This window comes from Lonchura striata, chromosome 13, assembly GCF_046129695.1.
Source record: "Lonchura striata isolate bLonStr1 chromosome 13, bLonStr1.mat, whole genome shotgun sequence".
Classification (NCBI taxonomy): domain Eukaryota; kingdom Metazoa; phylum Chordata; class Aves; order Passeriformes; family Estrildidae; genus Lonchura; species Lonchura striata.
Window position 1 is genome coordinate 11,263,931 of NC_134615.1, and position 23,093 is coordinate 11,287,023.

At 37.8% G+C, this 23,093-nt stretch overlaps 1 protein-coding gene across 1 annotated transcript in view; it reads left to right on the forward strand.

Annotated features, from left to right (window-relative positions):
- Positions 1-13,705, forward strand: part of TENT4B (terminal nucleotidyltransferase 4B) — a 41,169-nt gene extending 27,464 nt beyond the window's left edge. The window contains exons 4-12 of the mRNA XM_021536134.3: positions 1,389-1,509; positions 2,534-2,641; positions 4,589-4,717; positions 5,971-6,184; positions 6,583-6,709; positions 6,813-6,916; positions 8,392-8,579; positions 9,150-9,314; positions 10,540-13,705. Of these exons, the coding sequence (XP_021391809.3) occupies positions 1,389-1,509; positions 2,534-2,641; positions 4,589-4,717; positions 5,971-6,184; positions 6,583-6,709; positions 6,813-6,916; positions 8,392-8,579; positions 9,150-9,314; positions 10,540-10,719 (1,336 nt within the window). The 3' untranslated portion in view covers positions 10,720-13,705. The remainder of the gene's footprint in view (positions 1-1,388; positions 1,510-2,533; positions 2,642-4,588; positions 4,718-5,970; positions 6,185-6,582; positions 6,710-6,812; positions 6,917-8,391; positions 8,580-9,149; positions 9,315-10,539) is intronic.
- Positions 13,706-23,093: the final 9,388 nt, after the last annotated feature.

Here is a 23,093-nt window from a genome sequence, read left to right on the forward strand (position 1 = left end):
TGCAGGCAGTGTCTATGCTCAAGGTGGCAACAGAGCTGCTTTTTCTCTCTTGGTGTGCATCAGGAAAATGTCTCCTGTTTTCAATTGTCAGCAATGGGTCTAACACTAATTTAGTTTAGAAGAGAGACATGTCCAGCAGCATTTCCTGCTCTTCAAGCCAGTTTTGAGCACATTTCTGAAAGTGGCTGGGTGCTGCCTGTTCTTGTCAGCCCGGGGGTCTGTGGCTGCTCTGCTCCTTGGCAAGAGAGAGCTCCTCTCATGCAGATGGAGTTTCTTTGGGATTGTTAAAGCAGTGCTGTTTGTCAGTCAGCAGACCTATAGAATCTGTTCCAGAGGGAAGTATTTCTGAACTTTTTTTGTGTTTTCTGTTACACAGTTTTCCATATCACAAGCACCTTGCTAGCATAACTATAGGCTTGCATGCTCACCTCCTTCGTGTTCCTGGCCAAGCAGGGGAATCAAAGGACTTGGGGAGCAAAGAGGGAGAAGCTCAGGATCTCACAGTGGCCCTCACTGGCTTCAGATGTGATACCAGCCACCTTTTGAATTTGAGTTCAGGGATTGGATTAGGGTGTCAGCTTCCTGTGTAATGAAATGATTTTGTGTGTGCATAGGGAGGAAGTGTAGGAAGATGGAGACACCCCTTCAAGGAGCTGAGTTAATGAGTGAAGTTAGTTAGTGGCTTGATCTTATTTAATAGCTTGTTGCTTCCTGAAGCCCAATTTGTTGTGTTTTCTTCTCCCTTTCCTTGCTCCCTGTTCTTGATACTACAGTCCAGCAGCTTACCTTGTGCCCTCTGGTGCTCTGGTTATCCAGAAAACCAACTTAGAGTTGCAAAGAGGCAGGAAATTAGCCCAGGATGTTCTGTGGGTCCTTTAAAGGGGGAGTGAAGGAGGTTTCTGCCAGACCCATTAGAAGGTTTCTGTGGATTAGGCAAACACCAGACCTGGAGCAAAGGAGGAGACAGGGTCATGCATTTGGGGTAGAGGATGGGAAACATGACTTCTCCTTTTGGTGTCGTGCTATTAAATCAATGTTCCTGATGAATACAGCCCAACGGTGGTGATTCACAAGAAGTTAATTCCTTGCTCTGAATCACTCCAGAGAAGCTGATCCCTCTCTGCTCAGTGTGGCCTGAGGAGACTAAGATTAGGTTTTGCAGCCTAATTGATTTTTGTTTATCTGTCCCTTCCTCTAGGTAAACTGAAATGGTCTGTATTTCCCCAAATGTAAGAGTTAATCTCCAGCCATTTCCTTGGAAAAATCAGAATTAATTATTTGGGAGCTATGTTCTGTCAGCTCTATTTGAATTATGTATAGATGTCAGTTGTTTGTATTTTAAGTGTATTCGTCTTTTAATTTGAATAAATTATTTTTTTCCATTTCAGTGATATTGATTTAGTTGTGTTTGGAAAATGGGAGACATTACCTCTTTGGACCCTGGAAGAAGCTCTTAGAAAGCACAATGTAGCAGATGAAAACTCAGTGAAGGTTTTAGACAAAGCAACTGTAAGTTTGGGGGAAGAGGGTATTCCCTTGTTTTAAGCTAAATTTCTAATCCAAGAAAGATGTTGGTTAAAAGAATTAATTTTTATGAGCAGAAACTATTTCGTATATTAAACTTGAAATAGAACATAAAGAACTTTTTTATTTAGTATGATTTTTATTACTGACAAAATAATTGATAGTGCAATAACAAAAGCATTTTTTTCTGTTGTGGAAATTGTCTGATATTTCATATGCACAACATGTTGCTTTTAAGAGAGATTGGACTAGTCAGTGTTGTACATTGATGTTTTTAAACTAGTGCATTTCTGGACTGAGTTTTTACATAAGTAAATATTTTTTTTTTTCTTCTTGCAAGTAAGCAGGTATAATCAGTTTTCACAAAGTACTAAGTACAGCCTTGTGTAAATAGGTAGTGATATGTCTTGCAAAAAAATAGATTAATTCCATTATAATTTCCTACCTTCCCTACCTGTAAGAATTGTAAGAGTATTGGGGTATCTAAGTTATAGCTATTATTATTTGAGAGAGGTAAATTGGCCATCACTCAGGTGGAGACACATCCGAGTACTCTCCATATCTCGTACTTCTTGGTTGAAGTTAATTTTGGTGAGGAAGTGATGATCCCAGTGACATGAATTGTGTAATTTCTGATGTTTCCAGGACTATTTCTCTGTGTTTCTCCAGTGTTTGTCTCCCTCTGGTGTCTGTGGTCTCCACCAGAGCTGAGCTGCTGCAACAGCAACTCACCCAAACCAATCCAAAATAAATTTCCTGGAAGGTGAAGCATTAAGTTCTGTTCAGCAGGACAGTAAATTGAAAGTAGCGTTTATGAGTTGGAAAAGCAAAGTTTATGTAAACAGATTGGCAAGGCAAGTGAGTTCATAAATAGGAGTCCTCATTTCACTGTCTACTTCCTCTCTATAAATTCATTAAAAACTTCAGGTTTGCTGGTGCATATAAGTTATAAATGAAACCAAGTGTGTCTTGGAAATCTGCATTGACTTATTGTATCTTTCTTTTGCAGGTACCTATTATTAAACTGACAGATTCCTTCACTGAAGTAAAAGTTGATATAAGCTTTAATGTACAGAATGGGGTTAAAGCAGCCCAGCTCATCAAAGATTTTATCAAGGTTAGGCAACACTCTCATGGAACTACATGCTGAGTATTTGATAACTTAATTCTATTTTCTGTTTTACTTTGACTGCATCCTTACTAGAGATACACTTTTACTCTGTTGTTTTTTGTTGTCTGATAATGCTGAGGAATGTTCTTAAGTTGTAGATATATTGCCTTAAAAGGCATGAAGACACTAAAATACAAGAATAAAATGTGGAGTAGTTTTAATGGTACAATGATTAAGAAAAATTCAGTAATCTCTGTTTTAAGTGTTCTGCCCTTTTAACTGCAGTTCATTGAGCTAGGCACTTCTGAATTTCAAGATGGGAGATAGTGAAAGCCTGAGGGCTTTTTTGGTGTGAAAGCACAGAAAATCAAGTTGCCTGGGTTATCTGTGACCCTTTGGCCTTGGGTCAGGGGGTGAGAGGGGTGTGTGCCCCTGGGGAGGGGGCAGGAGCTGTGCCTGGCACAGGGACAAGGCTGCAGCCCCATGGTACCCCCAGCCCAAAGAGCAGAGCGGGTCTGGTGCCAGTAGCTGGAGTCAGCTCCCAGAGTGGCCTGTGCCTGGCAGAGAAGTGCCAGTGAGGATGTCCAGGCTGTGGGTAGGGTCAGGATTGGGGTCAGGATCATCTCCAGTGCGGGGCAGCATGGATCAGGCTGACAGTGCAGGGAAGCAGCTCTGGAGCAGAGTGGAGGCACTCCCCACTCCCAGCAAGGTTTCCCACATGGTGCTTTCCCACATGGCTGTTTTCCCAACAGGCTGAGCCAAGGCTGTGCAGCTGTGCCACACCACAGCTGGCCGTGAGCACAGCAGCTGAGGAGGAGGTGGCCAAGGGCCGTGCTGCTGTGGAGGGTCCTTTGTTTGACTTGGAGAAAACTTGGCATGTTCTTGCCAAGTGACTTCGTTGGTGTTCATGAGGCACTCTCTATATAACACTTGCAGAGCATTCTCTTGGGTCTTATTTTGTCCCACATAACTTCAGTACCTAGTTGAGATATCATATTTGGCATTATGCTTGGAAATGCCTCTTTCTCTTCATCCAGGTTATTTAGGAAGTCTGAGGCAGTTGGAGCCTTTATCAAGGGTATGCAGTTTTTTGAGAAAAATCCCATCTTGACATTTTGGCATATACTGATAGTCAACGCTTCAGCTTGTGACTGGAAGTTCTAAATAGTTAAAAATCTTCAGTTAGATAGTTAGGGATCTTCAGTTAAATAGGGCTCCCAATACTCACCATAAGGCTCGTGCAGAGAAGTTCTTGGCAAAATTCTTTCCCCTTAATCTTTTTGCAGTCACAGACATCATGATCCATATTTCATATGTGACACTAAGGAACTTTTTGGCTCTGTGTTGATAAAAGCAGTGCCCCTCCCCTGTGAGGGGTGTACAGAGTGCAGGTATAGCCCAGCCTCCACTGCTGTCCCAAAGGTCTGTGTTCACCACACCTCTTAGGGGAATTCATGCAGATAAGCCCTTTAAAGGACCAGTTACCCAAAGGTATTTTGCTTGTCTGAAAATGTTACCTGGGTGTAGTAATTTTGAAGGGCTTTCTTTAACTCTGGGCATCTGAAGTACTTGCAGGACAGAAATCTCAGTGCACTTTGAGCTACCTCTTAATTGTAGCAAGTAGGTTTTGTTACAGATGTCGGTATTTCCACAGTTGTTCCTTTGCTATATTTCCACTTGTGTGAGAAAAAAATATATATATTCAACGCAAATACTCCTGATTTTATGGTGTAATAACTTTTTTCTGTTGTTAATATCTGCCACCAGAGTTAAACAGGTAAAATACCTGTGTTGATCACAGGCAGGGCATTGGCTCTTCTCCGCTGGTACTAAAAATGATAAGTAAATTTATAGTTAACTTAAGATACAATATAGTAAAACAGATAGTTTCAATATGCTCTCCACTGTATGCATAAATCACAGTATTGTAACAGCTTTGTTTTTGTCTTTCAGAAATATCCTGTGTTACCATTTCTAGTTTTAGTATTGAAACAGTTCCTGTTGCAGAGGGACCTTAATGAAGTATTTACAGGTGGAATTGGTTCTTACAGTCTCTTTTTAATGGCTGTCAGTTTCCTTCAGGTAAGTTCAATGCAATCTGTCAATGCCGTTGGTGCCTAAGGACATCACCTTAAGAAGGAATTTGATCAACTCTCAGATTTAATCATTTAAGCTATCATTTTTTGGGGGTTGCACCCCCTTTTCATTTAACATTAGGTATGTCCCATCTATCTTCTGTTCCTTCTCTGATGCTGATACTTTTGGTACCAAAGGTGTTTGGAACATCTGTTAGTATATCAATGTCAGGCACTGATACATACGATTTTGATACACATGATATGCCATGTCATTTATAGTAAAACAACTTGAATTTTGAGTAACCTGCTTGGAACAAGTTCCATAAGGTTGGTGTTAGCTGCAGCTGTCCTTTGTAACATTTGGTCTCCAGGTCCTGTATGTGCTTTCACAAATCCAGTGTAATTTTGATTCTCTGGGTTTCTAAGATGATGTCAAACAAACGTGTTTTACAACTTTCTCTTAAATCTAACAGAACAAAATGCATGAGCCAAATCTATATTGTTATGCCTGGGAGAGGGAAATACTGAACAAATATGAAGTAGCTGATTTCTGGCTGTATCAGCCTTGTTCTTTTTCCTGAACTAAATGTTATGTATAACTGAGTTTACAAGTGTATGTCTACTTTTTCAGACTGTAATTACACTGAGCTTGGAACTGGAGCTCAGTGTTTGCTGAGTGCCTTTGCAGTTCCCTGCTGACCACAAAAGAAATAAGGGCAACATACATATAGTTTAAAACTAAAAATATCTCCTAATCTATTTTTTTTCTTATGTTGAGTAACAGCACTTCCATTTGCTCAATGAAAAAATAATTTTAAAAAAAAAAAGTTTCATATCTGTTACAACTCTGAGCTGGTTATGTTCACTCAGGCTGCTTACTTAGCAGTAGGGGGGATCCTGTATATAGCTGTGAACATGAGAATTCTGTATTTGTATGGCAGACCCAGGTTTGTGAGGTGCAAATATCTGCTTTTGCACAAGAACCCTGCCATTAGTGCTGGAAGTTCACTTTTTGCACTGAAAGTTCAACTGCAAAAAGATTAATGCTTGACAGCCTATTTTTGAAGAGGTATTTGTTTTATAAAAGCTGTCCTAGCATCTTATTTTAAAGATGCAAAACTAATTTAACAAGGGAAAATAATTTATTTAGACATATCTGTTTTATTATTTTATTACTGTATTTAAACATGTTTTCTGTGAAAAAGAGAAGAACCTGAAGTCTTAAATGAATGAATTTTTTTTCTCTCTTCTTAATAGCTGCATCCCAGGGAAGATGCCTGTATGCCCAATGCCAACTATGGTGTTCTTTTAATAGAGTTTTTTGAATTATATGGACGTCACTTCAATTATCTGAAGACTGGAATCCGAATAAAGGATGGTGGCTCTTATGTTGCCAAGGATGAAGTGCAGAAGAGCATGTTGGATGGCTACAGACCATCAATGCTGTACATCGAGGATCCATTACAGCCAGGTATCCTCAGAAAACAAAGTGGAATAACAGTACTATTAAATGTTTAATAGATGCACTGCAGGATTTCTTTTCTCTTCATATATTGTACTTGTACCCAGAGAATTGCAGGTTTGGGCTTCTTTACATCGAAATCCCTGTAGACCTTTTAAGCTGTTTATGCTAAAGAAATATATTTAAAAAAATACATAAGACTTTTATAAATCATAGAATTATAAATATATAAATATGTAATATATAAATATATAGCGTAAAGTATAAGTATTTATACTTTATGCTAATCCTGTGGCTGCAGTTAGTTGGGATTTAAGGGCAATTTTTAAAACTGATTACTGTCTCCAGCCTGAAAGTTGATAACAGCAGTTTCAATCTTATTCATTTATTTATATGCTTATTTTAAGGTAATGATGTTGGCAGGAGTTCCTATGGTGCCATGCAAGTGAAGCAGGCTTTTGATTATGCCTATGTTGTTCTGAGCCATGCAGTTTCCCCAATAGCTAAATATTATCCTAACAACGAAACAGAAAGGTAAAGTCTCCAAGTCTACATCTCAGACATTCATTGCTTATATTTTTCTGTGTCTAAAAATTAATTGTGGTGATGGTTTTGGTTTTTTTTCCCTGATTTGCAGTATATTAGGGAGAATAATTAGAGTAACACAAGAAGTGGCCACATACAGAGACTGGATATCCAAGCAGTGGGGAATGCAAAGCAGAACAGAATCTTCATGTAATGGTGAGTTTTGACTCAGCAGGGCTGAGGAGGGAAACTTCCTGCACATTTTGCTTGTATAGATTTTTTTGTTGCTTTTGCCTCACATAAGTCAATGTGTGCATCTTAATAGCAGTCTCTTTTTTTTCAGTATTCCTATCTTTTTATCCAGAAAAGTTAGATTTGTACAAGAGTAAAATGTCCCCATCTTTATTGTAGTACAATAGATTTACTTAGTAGAGAGGTCTCTAAAGAGTGCTGCCTTCCAAGAAGACTTGGGAAAAACTTCCAATTTAAATTACCACACTGTCAGTGTCACGCTTCCTTTGTCCTTTAAATGTGGACAAGATTTTAACAAGAATTACTGGGCATGCTAGTTTCAGTCTGAATCCTTAAATTCTGCATTTTTAATATTAATTTTAAAGTCTAATGTACTGTATCTGTAAGGAAGTAATACTTGAGCCAGGATTCACTATGTAAGTGGAATAATTTTTAACAAATGGAAACACACAAAACCGATCCAGAGAACTTGGTAATGCCCTTTGGAATCACCTTTAATCCATTGCCCATCTTCTGACTTCAGCAGCCAGTTGCCACCCTCTTTTGGTGCAGGTGTATCTGCTGTCTGGAAGTTTTCAAACTAGAATTAATTTTCATACTCTCCAGTTAATTTTAGAATGTTTCCTGTCAGAAGTGTTCTCTTGTTAGTGATTAATCAGAGAAGGTGTTTCAAGGACCCGTTCTTTTGGCTAGGCTGGGATTTTTTTTTTACTTGTTTTTAGAAGTTGTCTGAGTGATTTGTCAGCTGGATGTGCTTTGTGCCACTGGAGCTGTCAGCCTGCAGGCCCTGGTGGCCCTGCTGTCCCCAGGAGTGGCAGACAGCCGGTGCCTTGGTCCCAGGAGCTGCCATCACCTCCCTTTTAGCTGCCTGTGTGCATGGACATTATGTAAATCTCTACCTCCTAAGTGTCATATTTCAGATAAAATGGCAATCAAAAAAAGAAAACTAACCCTGTATTAAGGAAGTAGTGGTGACAGTAAGAGTGATTGTCTTGTTGATTTAGTTCAGATTTAAGTTCCAATTATTTTTTTTTTAAGGCAGAGCATAGTCAGATATGAGAGATACCTTGAATTTTCAATGCAAGAAATCCTACAAAGCATTGAGACTTATTTGGAGTTCTTCTGATCCTAGGAGCTCCAAAAAAAGAAAAATTTGAGTTGCTGAGTATTGGGCATATAGGAACAGAATTTAAATCTATGTATTTGAGTGCTGTAGAAGCACAACAGCACATCTGAACTTTGCTACTGCCTTCTTCCACATCTTCTGTCCCTAATTTCCATCTCAAGCCATGGGCAGTGCTCACTGCATTAATGTTGATGTCCACGTGTTGCTGTGGATGTAACATGTATTTTATAACTTAGGGGCTATATTAAAAAGCCCAAGGCAACATATTTTTGCATTTAAATATGTGGTGATGCTTCTGTTTTGTTTTTACTAGGTAATGGAGTAACCTTGATAGTAGATACTCAGCAGCTGGACAAATGCAACAATAATCTTGCTGAAGAGAATGAAGCACTGGGAAAACCTAGAAATAAAACTTCAGAAACACTTAGTAAACATTCTTCAAATTCTTCATCAGGTCCTCTATCATCATCATCATCTACACTGTCCAGCTCTAGTGATGTAGTAAGTACTGGAGGTTTTATCACTATGCTTTTTAAAATTTCTTTGGGTTTTTTTTTCTCTGATTTATATTGTCACAAAATACATTTTGGGATTTCACAATGCTAGTCAATTAATTCTTCCAGAATCCTAATTTGCATAAGATGTTAACTCTTATGCAATTTCTACACATACAAGTTGCAGTGTGTTTTTGACACATGTAGAAAGTGAATATATAGACACAAAGTTCCACAGCCCTCTTTTCTCTGGGAAAACTGTATTTCAAAAGTAAAACAGACTGGTAGTCCTAAGCCACATGCTTTAAAGAACAAACAGACCAAAAGCTTTGAAAAAGATCTGTTTGCAAATTTTATTTAAAAAATAAAAGGCAAATCTCAAAACTAGAATCACACATCAATACATCTTTAAATCTGTTTTATTTGATAAGAATTCTGGATTGCAAGGATTTAATATCTAGTAAAATAAACAAGTTTTCAGTTTTGTCCACTGTTAACTTTATTTTTAAAAGAACATTCACTTTTAGAAATACTCACTCTTAAGAAAAGCTCACTAATCCTTTACATTTTCCTGAAGGATTCTGATGGAACACCTTGCAAAACCTCTAAACAGTTGAGTTGTCGTCAGTCTACCACAAACAGAGTGGGGTCACAAGAAGTGTCACTGGAATCCTCCCAGTCAAGTGGGAAAACACAAAATAGCCAAACAGCCAATACATCCAGCAACACGAACAAATCTCAGGTTTGTGAAATGTTTGAAAACGACTGTGTAGATTATTTGAATATTACACATATCCCCCCATAAAAGGCTAACTTGTTCTGAAAAGGGAACACTGCATTTTTCACCTTCCTTTTTGCCCCATTAAAAAGCTTCCAGCACTGATTGTGTCTAAAGCCACCTGGTTCTCTGTGAAGCTTGCACAGATGAATTTGTAACTGTGGCTTTCCCAGCTTTAAAACAGATGAAGTTGTGACTTGTACACCAAATTTGCCAGACGTATACGGCTGTGTTGCACCCATTTCCTCCTTCGCAAAAAGCACATCAGTCCAGTTTTGATTGCAAAATTTGAGAAATGGGGTGTGCCTACACTCTGTGAAAGCAGTTAACAAAAATGTGTGTTTAAAACTCTGACTGGCTGCTGTTTTAGCTGTTGATACTTGTTGATCTGTCTTCCACTAAGGGAGGTGAAGATTCTTTGTCCTACATGACGTTGCCCCTCATTTTCCCCTATGGCCAAACATCCTTATGATGACACCTGTCAGAGCTTATGCATTTAGGAGATTTCCCACACTGAGGAGTGCTTCTATGGCAACTCAGTATTTCTGGAAATATTCCATGCCTCTATATATAATATAACCTGGATACATGCAGTTTAAATTCTTACACTTTTTCAGAAGTTAGATCTTTTATGTTTGAAACATAGTCCAGAACCTTCTGGAATACTTTCCTTGAAAATTATTCTGAAGACATGCCATTTTATTTGCTGATGATCTGTCTTCTAACAAGAGAACTCAAACACCTGGCCTTGGCTATGCTATGAGCGTGTGTTTGTGTTACTGGGCAGAACTAATTCCAGGCTGGAATGTGCATGTCCATCATCTGACATACCCCATCTCTGAAAAGATGTGGCATAAGATCAGTCCTGGATCAGATGTGAGTAATCTTCCTGTGTTGTCTTGGGTTATGGACATTTCTGTAAAACACCTTTATAGTTTCCAATATTCTGAGTACTCTGCTTCTCTCTCTGGACCTGTCTGGGGCTAGAGATGAGCATTTTTTTTGCAACCACCCAAATGGGAGATTGGCACTGCTATCTCAGCAATGTCCAGGTTTCTTCTGCCATAGCAAGTTTTCCAGGTGTGTTGTTCTCAGGAGTCAGCATGCCCGTTGTGCAGAGGCAGGGATGTGTGATTGCCATGCTTTGTTCCCTCGGGCAGGGATTGACCATCTTCTCTTTCCCCCACAGCATGGATCTGCACGGTTATTTCGCTCTTCTAACAAAGGCTTCCAAGGTCCAACAAACTCAAGCCATGGTACCTCAGTCACAAACAAACAGCACCAAGGCAGCAAATCACACCATCAGTTTTTCCACGGCAAAAAGAGGAAACACAAGAGGGATGCAGCCCTGTCAGACCTTTGTAGATAGTTGCCTACTTTGACTGTTCTTCTGTGTGCAATGATCTCATGCTACAGGATAGTTTGATAGTGACTCCTTGGATCTCTTCTGGAGCTTCAGACTGTTCAGACATAGATTAGCAACTGCATTTTTTTTTCCCAGCTCGCCACGGAACGGAACATGAAGATTGATCACTGCAAAAAAAAAATAAAAAAAGAAAAAAAGAAAAAAAAAAAAAGAAAAAAAACTGGAAAAAAAAGAAAAAATTAATTTTTTAAAATGAGGAAAAAGGCTGCTCATTTGATAAGTCATATGCTACAACAGGGTCATTTAGGATATAAAAGCTTGAATGTAAAATAAATGTATTTCCCATCAGCTCATGCTGACCTGTAGAGATAGTACTCAGTGTGTCTAGGGGGTGGTAACAAACAAAACACAAAAAATAGGAAAAAAAGGCAAAAAATTGTATTTTGAGGGAAACCCAGCCTTTAAAGGTGAAAGTAATTTGTGCATGATTTTTTAATTATTTTTGCATATACTTACCATTTTATTGTGTATATATAGATGACCATATAGGAAAACTGACATTTGTAATAGTGGATTTGTTAATACTTTTTACATAACATTACTGTTTAAATTGTAAACATAAATTTTTCTCAGGATTAGTTTGGAAAATAATCTGAATTGTCATCTTAACATCCATATAAAGAGACATTACTAGTTATATTGCTCAGAATTTCTTTTCTTGGCATTTGGAAGATCTCATAGAACTTCTGATCTGCAAAAGCTGTTCCTCTGAAAGAAAGGTTTATGGTGGCAAATGAAGATTTTCATTTGTGTAAAGTGTACATGTACTTTGTGTAGACACTGAGCTTGTCATCTCTGAGACCTTCACCTTGTTTTCTAGAGTGCCATCATTTCAGGCAATGGGGTTTTATAGTTGCATCCTTCTCTTCCTCCCCTTAGTGGTCTCTCCTCGACACTTCCTTCTTTTTTTTAAAGAAACAACAAAAGGCCATTTGGGGTTTGTTTTGGTTTTTTTTGTTTTGTTTTCTTTTTTGATTGATGGTGGTGATTGTTTTCTTTTTTTTTTTTGTTTAAAAAAAAAACAAAACAAAACTCAGTTTGTTACAGACGTTTGCATTCCTGAGCTGCTTTAATCCCATGCCTCCTTGTTTGTGCCTTTCCTCCCCCTTCCAGGTCTGGGTTTTTTTGTCTTTTATATTTTTGCTAACTCCTGTAGGAGATGATAACTGTTGAAGCTTTAAGTAAGTTTTACAATTAAAGTATTTTTTTCTCACCCCCCTCTTAGGCATTTTTATATATACACTTAATTATTAAAAACAAAACAATTTCAAATAATGAAGTATACTTTATATTGCCTTAAAGACCCAAACCTTTCATATCTTATGATATTTCTTCATTGACCTTGTTCTCATTTCATTGAAACTCCACATATATGTGGTTCAGTCACATCACAAATCTAGGTTGCAGTACCTTTGATGCCATGAATGCGAATGGAATGGAAAATTGCACTCTCAAGCATAGTTTGGAACAGGATTGGGACACTTCAGTGGTAGAGAGTTTAGTGGCATTTACTTTCACATATTTCTGTAAAGAGGAGAGTCTGTACTTGGTGTGCCTGGCTGTATTAAATGCAGCAGTTCTGAGATGATGCTTTTATAAAAAGTACTGCTAGCTTTGAGAAACTCATTTTATATACATTTACAGAATACTACAGACCAACCTGACCTTCATGGGCACTAATGAGTGCAATGATTTTTAAAGTAAAATGAGACCGAAACCAATGTCATCACTTAAATTAATAAACATTTTCAATGTGTCAAAAGTGTTTTACTTCAAAAAGGAAAATATATATATATTCCAAAAATACAGCAAGTCATAACATTTACTCCAACACTAAGCTTAAGTGATGTTAATTTGACAATTTTTTTTAATTTTTAGAGTCATATTTTAATTTGAGCAGATAATTTTATCAAGATGTTCAGCTTTTCTTCATAGAAACTAGTGAAAGTTGTACCACATTATGCATAGTCACTATTTATTTTGTTTTAGATTATTGTGAATGTGTAGACTTATGTTCACCGCTTAGGGAACAATTATTTATAAATTATATTAATCCAGTATTGTTAGCTGCTATTAGCAAAACTGTTCCAAAACTTAATACTTGCAAAGATCTGTATCGCATTTACCACACTGAAGTGTTTAAAAGAATCACCCTCATTGTTGAAAGCAAATGTACTCCTAGGGTGCAGATATTAGTGTTCCAATAAGCATGTGATAATTTTAAGGTGGTGGTAGCGGGAAGATAATCTTGATTCCATTGGGAATCTTAGGTTTGCCTCAATTTATGGTTTTCATAAATTTAATGGAAAAAAGCTTTTCCTGGACTGCTCAAGTTTCTTTTTGGTAAACAGTATCTTTCTAAGAGAAAAAAAAAAAAAAAAAAAAAGAAAAAAAAAGAAAAAAAAAAAAAGCATGAAGGAAAAATTGAGGTATTTTACATTGCCTCAAATGACCAGCATTGTATTCATAAAATACTGTATATCTTGCAAAACTTTATTTAAACGGAACAGTTGAACTGTTCGTTTTTCAATCTGAAGTAAAATACTTTCAAGACCTTTTAGTTTGCCTGCTCATTTGTCTTGTACATTTCATCTCTGTATTTGACTCAAGTCTAATTCCTTTTTGAGTTTCAATACTTTTGTGAAGATTTTGTGAATATATGAAAAAAATAAATGTTTAATCTAACTACTGCAGTTTATCACCATTCTTGACACCCTGTCTTCCCCTTCACAGCACTGTGGAAAGAATTACTCGAGTAACATTTTTTGTAGGATCAGGGTCCTTCCCCAGCTGAGTCCTGCGCTCCTCTGCCTGGAGTTTGGAAGCTGATTTTGTTCAGGTGGCTCTGGTTTGCTGGTTTTCCTTTCCTGGTTTTCCTGGAGCAGAGTATGTAAGCCTGAGAATAAATGGAAGATAATACATGTGTAAAGATTTCTTAATGTATGATTTTTATCTAATTTTCATCCTCAAATACATAGGAAACTTACAGAATTATCCATTTTCTTTGTCTTCTGAAATGGCTGTGGGGTTGTGTTGCAGCTGCAGGGCAGCAGCTGCTCAAAGCTGCCCTGCTGAGGGGGTTGTGTAGAACTATGCAAGAGTTAATGGGATTTACTTCCAGCTAAAATCTGTTCCGCAATTCCTGAAGCACAGCTGATGTCACTGAAATGTGTTCTTCTTGTCCTTCCCTGGGAGATGTGCACATACTTGCAGGTTCGGGTAGTTTTCCTTCTGGTAGTCTACTGCAGACCATTGGAAATAATAAATACACTGAAATGTTTGTATATTTTCCTGTTTGGTATTAAATTGATTTGCTGAGACTTGATTGAAAAGAAAATGGATCAAATGGTGTTTGTAGTTAAAAATCTGTGTATTTGTTAATTGACAGTCTTCTCCCTTGTGGCAGAAAAGAAGCAGAAATGTAGGTAAATCTTCCTATTTATGGGCCATAACTTGACTTCTGTTTTGTCAGAATTTACAGCTCAGATTTTTAAATACTAAAACCAAACTTGTTTTCCTAGAATTAAATCTTTAGAAAATAATTGTAGCCCAGTGGCTGGTGATAACTTTTAAAAATGTACTTTCAAAATGGGCCTTTTCCATTTCATGTCTGGAATCATCATGAATATGTCCTAAATATAATGTGAGCAGCTGGTTAGAAAATAGTCTTACCTGGAAAATGTATTGTAAATGAGTGCAACCAGCCATTTGACATCTTGATGAATGATAAAACTCATGATAGATCTTAACACAGAGTGTTTGACTTAACTTCATTTCCTAAAGAGTAAAAGCCATAGGAGATGAAGTGTATAATTACTCAAGGAGGGAGTATATGTACTTATTTAGAGATTGTAACAAAAAAGAAATTAATTCTTCCAGCTACTGTTAAAGGGGAAAATGTAATTATTCTGCTGATTCCTAGAACTTGATTCTTTTGCTTAACAATGCAAAATAATTTTCTAAGAGTCAAGTTTAGTATGTCTTAAAACTTTTGGTCTTGAAAGTGCAGATTTTGAGAGCTTTATATTCTACCTAATTTCTTAATGCTTAATTTCTTCATGGTTGCAGATTTTCCTGTACCAAAGTACTCTTAGGCTCTTCCCCACAGTAATTTGCTCTGAAGCCTAGTGAACTAACCTTCAAAGTTGATTGTTAGGATGTTTGAGATGACCCCAGGGAAAGAAATATCCAACACCAAGAATCCTTTGCAAGTTACTTAATGTCCTGAATAACACAGGAATTAAAATTGAAATGGCTTTATTGAGTCTTTACAAGCCCAAAGCTTCTCTCATATAACCTGCTTGAAAAGAAAATAGAAAGGAAAGAGGCAGAAGGTGGCTGTTACTTGGCCATGGTAATGCTAGATCAAATTAATGTGCATTTTGGTTAACTCTAAAATTTAGATCAGTTATTTCTGAAAAGTTTTAATTCTTTGTGTACTTTGTGGTTGGCCCACCATGATCATTTTAGTAATCTGTGGACAGCAAAAACTTGTAAGAGAGAAGTGTGGTGCCTCTGTTGGGCATCTTGGCCATGCTGTTCAATGGGGCGTTCTCTTGGCAATAGCCAGCTCAGAGGTGGCCAGTTCCCATTTGTTCCTTCTTGTAGCAGTGCAGGATATGGATGAAACTGGGCAAGAAAAAGAATGAGAATTTTATTTTGATGTAAGTTAATTGTTGAAAGCTGATGGAATCCTGAAAATCATTTAAGTACACCTATAGTAGAGGAAGATGAAAAATCTTGGGTATCCTCTGCATAAAAGCCATTTGGAGGAATGCCATCTTTCTGCTTCCAAGATGTATGGAAGTGAGGTGCTCTGGGGATTCTTTGCTCAGCCATTGCCTGGGGGATACAAATGATCTCAGCAGTGACTCTCTTGAAGGTGTCTGCTCTGTAGCAGATCTAAATAGCTCTTGGCATTTGAAACTTGATGCATTGCGTTTCCTAATCCTTTTTCAACTCTGAGCCCACCCCTTGTTTTTTGGTGCTAAATGTGATATGTATCAAATGCTGTCCAACAGGTTATGGTGAAGCACAAAGGGGATACAGATTGTTAGTGCTTTAAGAAGGGCATTTCCTGCTGCTACAGCAGCTCTTTAAAGGAAAATAGACCAAAACCCCTTTGATTGAGCAGGCTGAAGTAGGAATATGTCCCCCTAGCCCTCACATATCCCTATTTGAAGCTAGTTTCTGTGTGAATTTGACAATCTAATGTTGGGATGTGAGGCTGATTTTTGTAGTCTTTCTGTATAATAAAGTCCTGCTTTCCCATAGTGCAAAACTGCCAGAGAAAAACACTTGACTGTATGCAAGAGCTGGCTTGTAAAGAATGCATTTGTGTGGTGGTAGAGAAATCTGAGGAACATGAGTGCAGCTTTGGTGAGTGCTTTGCTTGTTTAAAATAAATAAAATGCTCTTGTGCGGGTATATAAAGAGACCTTTGCTTCTGTATGAAGCAATGTTTGACTCTTGAGCTTAAAGATCATTAAGCAATCAAATGCTTCTGAATAGCTGTTAGTGAAACTAATCTGCACTCTCAGCTGCATTTTCCCAGGTCTAAAGTTCATCTGTTGTGCTAGATTTGGTGACAGCAAAATTTGAAAATAATCCTGGTTCAAATTGCTTGTTTTAGCTGCCTGGCAATGTAACACAAAAATATGTGTTCTGAACTTTAATCTCCCATCTTAAAAAAAAAAAAAAAAAAAAAAAATCCCCAAACAAATACATCTTTCTGATCTGTACACAACATATTATTGCACCAGGAGTGTGAAGAAATATTTTTCTTAAAAAATAACATGATATGGTTTAGGTGAAATGTGCATTAATGGTTGCTGTTTGCATTTCCCTCCTCCTGTGACCTATTTCCAAACAGGACTGTTGTTCATTCTTAAAATAAATAGGAGACTGATTAAGGCTGGGTTGGGGTTTTGTCCCTCTTCACTAAAGTGGATCTTGAATCAAGCTCCTTTGTGGTTGCCTGGTAATCAGTAACTATGAAATGACATTCTCAGTCAGAAAAATCAATGGCTAACCCAACAGCAGGTAGAAATCTTTGATACTGTCTTCCTTCAATGCATGTTTGCTTTTTCTTTTCAAAAATTTTCATGGTGCATGGGAGGAATAACTTACAAAATACTGTATTTATTTCTGTAAGATTCTTCTCATCCCAAAATGTCTTACTAACCCAGTTATGATATCAACTTCTATCCATCAAGATAATGTCATAAAGCATGATTGCTGACAATTTCATGTCTGCCCTGCAGTGTGTGCCACCTACTTGAATCACTTCTGTGCAATGTTTAAGCCACCAACTTCAGCTACAGAAGGTATCTTGAAGGCTTTGGCTTTATAATGTTTTCTGGATGCAGACAGTAGCATCTTCGGGTAGTGGTAGCTACTCACAGAATCCCACTAATGTAAGGGCAGAACTGAGAAAACTGAAATTTGTTGCAAAAAAATACTGGCACCATGTTAGTAGGGTGGAAAGCCAAGGGGGTGAGAGCGATACTGGCTCCAAGGAGGAGGCTGCCCTGGCCTTCTCTTGTGCAGAGACCACACTGCCCTGGACCTGCTCTGCTGCACCAAGTGCTTTGTAACAAATCTGCACTTCTGAGCTCTTCAGAACAAAGTCACTCGATGGTCTGTCAGAAGCAGAACAAACTTCTTGGAGAGCACAGGCAAATACAGACGCTGGGAATCTGGAAGCTGAGGCATTAATGTGAAAAAGCATAAATCCATCCTTTGCAGTTACAGAGAGCACTGGTCTGGTAATTGTACCTAGCATGGACAGTCTGATATTTAAAAAACAAACCAAAACAACACCTAAATCTTCAAATGCATTTCTATTGAATAAAGTGATATTTTATGTTACAATTTTAGAGGAGCATTTTTAAAGTAAAAGCTATAAAAAACAATAACAAGTCATGAAATAATGCAGTTCTGTAGTTTCTGTATTATGTAACTATTTTGCTAATTATCACACTTAGACACAAAAACCTGTCCACAGCAACCCAGTAGTTGTGAACTATAATTGCTCTCTTTGTACATTTGCGAAAGTCTTAATATTCTGGTGCTATTTAGTGAGGGAAAACTGTAATAGACAATTGTGATGAGCTGGTGAAACACTAAACGGACATAAATTAGGAGTGATGTTTATTTCTCAGATGTCATTATTGGAAAGTTATTTATTTAGCATCTTTTTTAGCATCTTCATCAGTGTCTTGGTTTTTACAGGCTTTTCTTACTGTTGTGCCTCATCTGGCCTGCAGAGCACAGCACATCACAGCTGTCCTGTATCCCAAACTGGCTGCTGGCCTCACTTGAGATTAAATTTTATGAGCTGCATGGATCTTTTTTTAATAACAGAGAGTATCCATTTTGGATACAGTCCTGTTAGAAGCTAGCCAGGTTTTTTCTCCACTTCAGTATTCTATATATATTGAAAAATTTTTTTGTAATGCCAGTACCACCAACTATCCTGTGGACATGCTAAAGCACCAGGCAATATTTACCTAATGATGTTAATCACTGCCCAGCTGATTCCAGTTAATAATGTGTTATATTGAAAACAAATGTAGTGAAGATAAATTCTAAGATTTTATTGCAAAGGAGAGAAACCTTTGCTGTTGAAAATTTGAGGTTACTCTTCTGCCTTACTCTAAGAATTACCACAGCCTGGTTTTGTTGAATTTGGAGGGAGTTCTTCCACTGATTTCAGTGATAGGAAGCAGGATTCTGGGATTTCAAGATTGTAAGAAAATAAAGAGTTTTCCACTTTAGTCTCTCTCAGATTTTGGGCAGTTATTATATTGGTTTGTTAGAAAATACCAGCTATTTGGTAAAACATGCTCTGTTTCTCAGCATAGAGGACAATAAAGGGAGGGTTATGTTTTTGCTTTGTATTCTCTCTTTTAAAATCCTCATTGTGATCTAAATAAACTAATCTTGAAGAAGTAAGCTACTTCTGAAAGTTCAGTGAGATAATGTGAAAGGTTATATCCTCAGGTAATAGAAATAATTTTTACTTCATTGGTTTCACTATAATAGGGCTATATTTCTTTAATCAGATAAAATTTGTCCACACACTTTTAAAATTGATTTGTAACAGAGTTGGGTGGGTTTTGGTTTGTTGGTGTTGTTTTTTTCTTTTTGTAAATCCATGTTTCCTAGTGGATTCTTTTAGAACTTTGTGTTCTACATTTGTTTTCCAATTTACATAAGAGCATTTTCTCTTGATAATATCTATGGTCCATTTGTTCCTTACTGATTTTTCCAAAGTATTTGTCTTTTCTTTCCAGTATAGAAGTTATACTAATGCAGGTTACTAATGCAGAGACACTGAAAGTGCAAATTGAAAACAGTTAGGTAAACAGTTTTACCATCTACTGTGAAGGTAAAATGATCTGTTCTTTTCTGTGTTCTTTCAATCAATAATATCTTCCATTTTGTGACAAGCTCCACCTTCAGTGTTAGGGCCCCTAATAGGGAAATGGCCTTCTTTTCATTTATTTTCCTTTATTGTGTGACTTACCAACTAATAAATATAGTAACTCCACAATAAAGACCATCTAACTGTTTTCTAAGAAGCCACAGATCAGGTCCTCTGTCATTGTTGAGAGTAATTAAATTTCTAGAAGAAAATGTTCCATTTTATTACAGGTCAGCTTGAGTATACCAATTTAAAGCCCAAGCTGATCTATAGCCCTTGGTTCAGTACAAATCACACCTGCAGTCAGGTAAAAAGGTTTAAGCAATTAACCAGGCACTGATTTTTCAAGGAATAATCCATTTTCTTGTTTTGGAGACAGAATCTTAAGCATGAACAGGAGAGGAGGTGCAGGTGGTTTTTTGGTTATTAATCCAAGAATTCAAACAGAACTTCCTAGCCCAGGTTCTGGAGCTGCAAGTGGTGGAAGTTCTATTCCTAAGTCCTTCAGTTCTCTAGGAAATTCTGCATAAGCTCCTCAGTCACACACTTTTTTGTACACCCTTGGTATCTTCCCTAGTTATCATTTCCCAGTGCCATGAGCTTGTAGTTTTCTTTGGAGAAATTTTTTTTGTCCCACTGACTTTAATGAAGGCTGAAGTGCTAGAAAGCATGATTGTCTTTCCAAGTCAGCCAAGAGTCTTTGACAACTTTAAAACAAATAACAAGAGACCTGAATAGCTTTTTGTGTCCCCAAAGAAACATGTATGACATCTATTGCTCTGTTTAGAGAAAGCAACAAATAAACTCCCAAAGTTGGTCAATTGATCCAAAAGCCAAAAATGCAAACCATGCTCATGCATTTAGCAGCATAAACCTGAGGGTTTTCAGCAAGTAATTATAATATTGCCCTGAAAGTAAGGGTGATAGCAATGTAGCAGCTCAAAATAATGTCTTACTACATCCTTCCTAAGCATGTCGTGTCAAGCAGGTTGGGATTGTTCTATTATTAGATATCTTTACAGGAAATAGCAAATCAAGTTGTTTGCCTCATTCTCTAAATTGATCAGTGGCCAAAGAGAGTGGAGTGTCTGCGGATGCACGCTGGTAAATACATGCTAAATCTCATCCAAAACAAACAAACAAACAAACAATATTCTAATAAATACTTCCTACTGTAGAGTTCATTAAAAACAGTTCATTTCTGTCTTTCTGAATCAGAATCATGAAACTAGTGACAAAAAGCAGAAATTACTGTTGTCTTGGTCACTGTTTCTGGGTATTTGAGGAACTACAAAAAGGCAGCATGGTAAAGCATGCTACCCTACCCATGCTGTAGTGTTGCAGGACCTCAAAGGAATATATTAAAAGTCTACCTGCTTTTACAAGTACAACTCCACATATTGTGATACTTTATATATTGTCTAACCCACAAAAGAGTGCTCTATATTAATTTTCAAGTTTTTCCTAAAGGTTTAAAAGAATATTTTCTGAGGTTATAAATATATTTCTGATTTGCTTTTGTCAGATATTTATTTGGTCAGCAACCACTATATGAGTCCTAACTGACTCATTTATGGGAACCACTGAAAATCTGAGTGTTGAAACATTTTCAAATAAAATTATTTAGAAAAAAAATGCTGTCATCTTCTTTACTACTATGAATAGTACAAGCACACACAAACTGAAGGCAGGTTCAACCCACGGTGACTTACTAAAAGAAAAATGTAAACCCCTCACATGAGAATTATACTTGAAGTTTATTATGCTTTTTCTCTCTGCTTCTTTTTAAAATAGTGATCTTTCTCTGTTTCATAATGACTCATGGCCCCGGGTACTGTAGCAATTTACATTGAAGCACACTTCTGAACTGTACAAAACAGGCTCCTGTAATGTAGCTACCTTTGTTTTAAACATCCTATCTACAAATAACTTACACAGAAATATAAAAATTTAGTTTTGTTAGAATTTTATCAGCAAATATGTTGCATTTTAACAAACCCTAAAACTATTTATGATATTGTTATCCAGTTCAATCTTGAGGAAGATTAAATTTGTGTGTTTAATACTCTGACTTTATATACTCAATATGTACATATGATTGTAGAGTTGTTGGATATTTTTCTAAGCAAGAGCTTGAAAATAATAATGGTTGCTTGTCTGTGAGGAAAACTTTCACAAAAGCAAATACAACCCTAAGGGACTGCTGTATTCAAATCTGGACATTTCAGAAGGACCTCCAATGAAGGGCTAAATATCCACAGTCTGACATTTACAGCTACCACATATGCATAGGAAATTTATTTAGGATTAATTTACAAGGGCAAAAAGATAAGGCACTAAAAGCACAGGTGAGGTGCTGTCACTCTGCTCACCCAAGACAGAACCTTGTGCTTGGGTGGTGGCGTTAGCAGGCTCCCAGCAGTGCCAGCTGCTCTCCAGCAAGGGGTGGTAGCATCTGCTTGTGAAGTCAGCCCTGGCTGTTCGGCTGCCGGCGCTGAGAGAAACCTCAGCAGCTCAAAAGAGAAGGGGGAAATCTGTATGTAACACCTGCAGGAGGCAGTGAGCTGGATATTAATTTCCATAATTTGCTTTTTTTTTCCTTTTACATACTTTTTTTTTTTTTTTTTGCTAGAATTATGTTACAGTAATTGCTGCTAGTTTAAGAGTAATCTGCACAACAGTGAACATAAAGCACTTGGAACTGCTGCCATTAAAAAACCCCTACAATGTCAGTTGTGTTGAATCATGCAGGAATTTTTAGACCTTACTCTGGGATAGCAAATACTTTTTGTAGGTATACAGAAATGATGTTAAGCAATCTGTGTACTCAGAAGGTCCACAAGATTCTGATGAAATGATAAATTGAGTCCATCTGCTCTGAAATGACTCCATTTGTGATCTCAGCAGAAGATCACAATGGAAAATGTATTTTCCATTTCCTGCAGTTTTTAAAATCTTATTATCTAATCCAACTTCCAGTGAAGACAATTATTTTTAACAATCATTTTACTGGAAGATCCTTCTCCTTTCCAGTAAGAAGTGGTCTGAACAGCCTGTGCACTGCTTCTGTCTAAATCCTCCTCTAACTTCCGAGTGCTTTTGGACACTAGGTCCAAAATGGGAATGGGAAGACCAAGGTATGATTCAGTACCTTGCACATAGAAGTGTTGCAGGGCAGGGCTCAGAGGAGCAGAGTACAGCTCTCTTGCTGCACAGTCCTGTGCCTCGGGTACCTAACCACTTCTCCAGCTGTATTCCTTATCTGTTGTCTCACACAGCTGAAACTGGATTTAAATAAATTCCTTCCTGAAATTCAGCCTGAAATCATTCTAATAGCTGGGCAGTCTCAGACAACACAGCCTTTCCTATTTACTGAGCAATAGTGGAACATGAGTTAGAGAGTCACAGAAAGCTGTCGTGCTTACGATGTGTGCCCTGCGCTGCTGCTCCCTCCACGAGTCAACTGAAGCACATCGCTCGGGCCTACGAGAGGGGAAAGCGCCAGCTGGCTGGCAGGGCACAAATACAAACTGTGTTTAGTTACTAAGGTATTATTGCAGCCATGGTACGTCCATGGATGACTAACACATGGCTGTAGCTGCAGGTAACCAGGCACACACCTGCCTGCCATGGGCTGTATGCGGTTGCCAGTGACTAACAGCTCACCAGATAAGCTTAATCCAAAAATCCATGGGAATCAGTGTTTCCTTCTGCTGCCTCCAGTGAGCTCTGCCTTGGACTTGACGTGTGGTAGAGCCAGGCTCCCTCTGAATTAGTGGCCGAGGCTTGGTGCCCTGAGGAACCACTGCCAGCCCGGTGAGACTCCCAGGGAACATTCTGGGACCCAACGGAGCGATGGGAGCCCGGTGCTGTGGGACAGCACGGACAG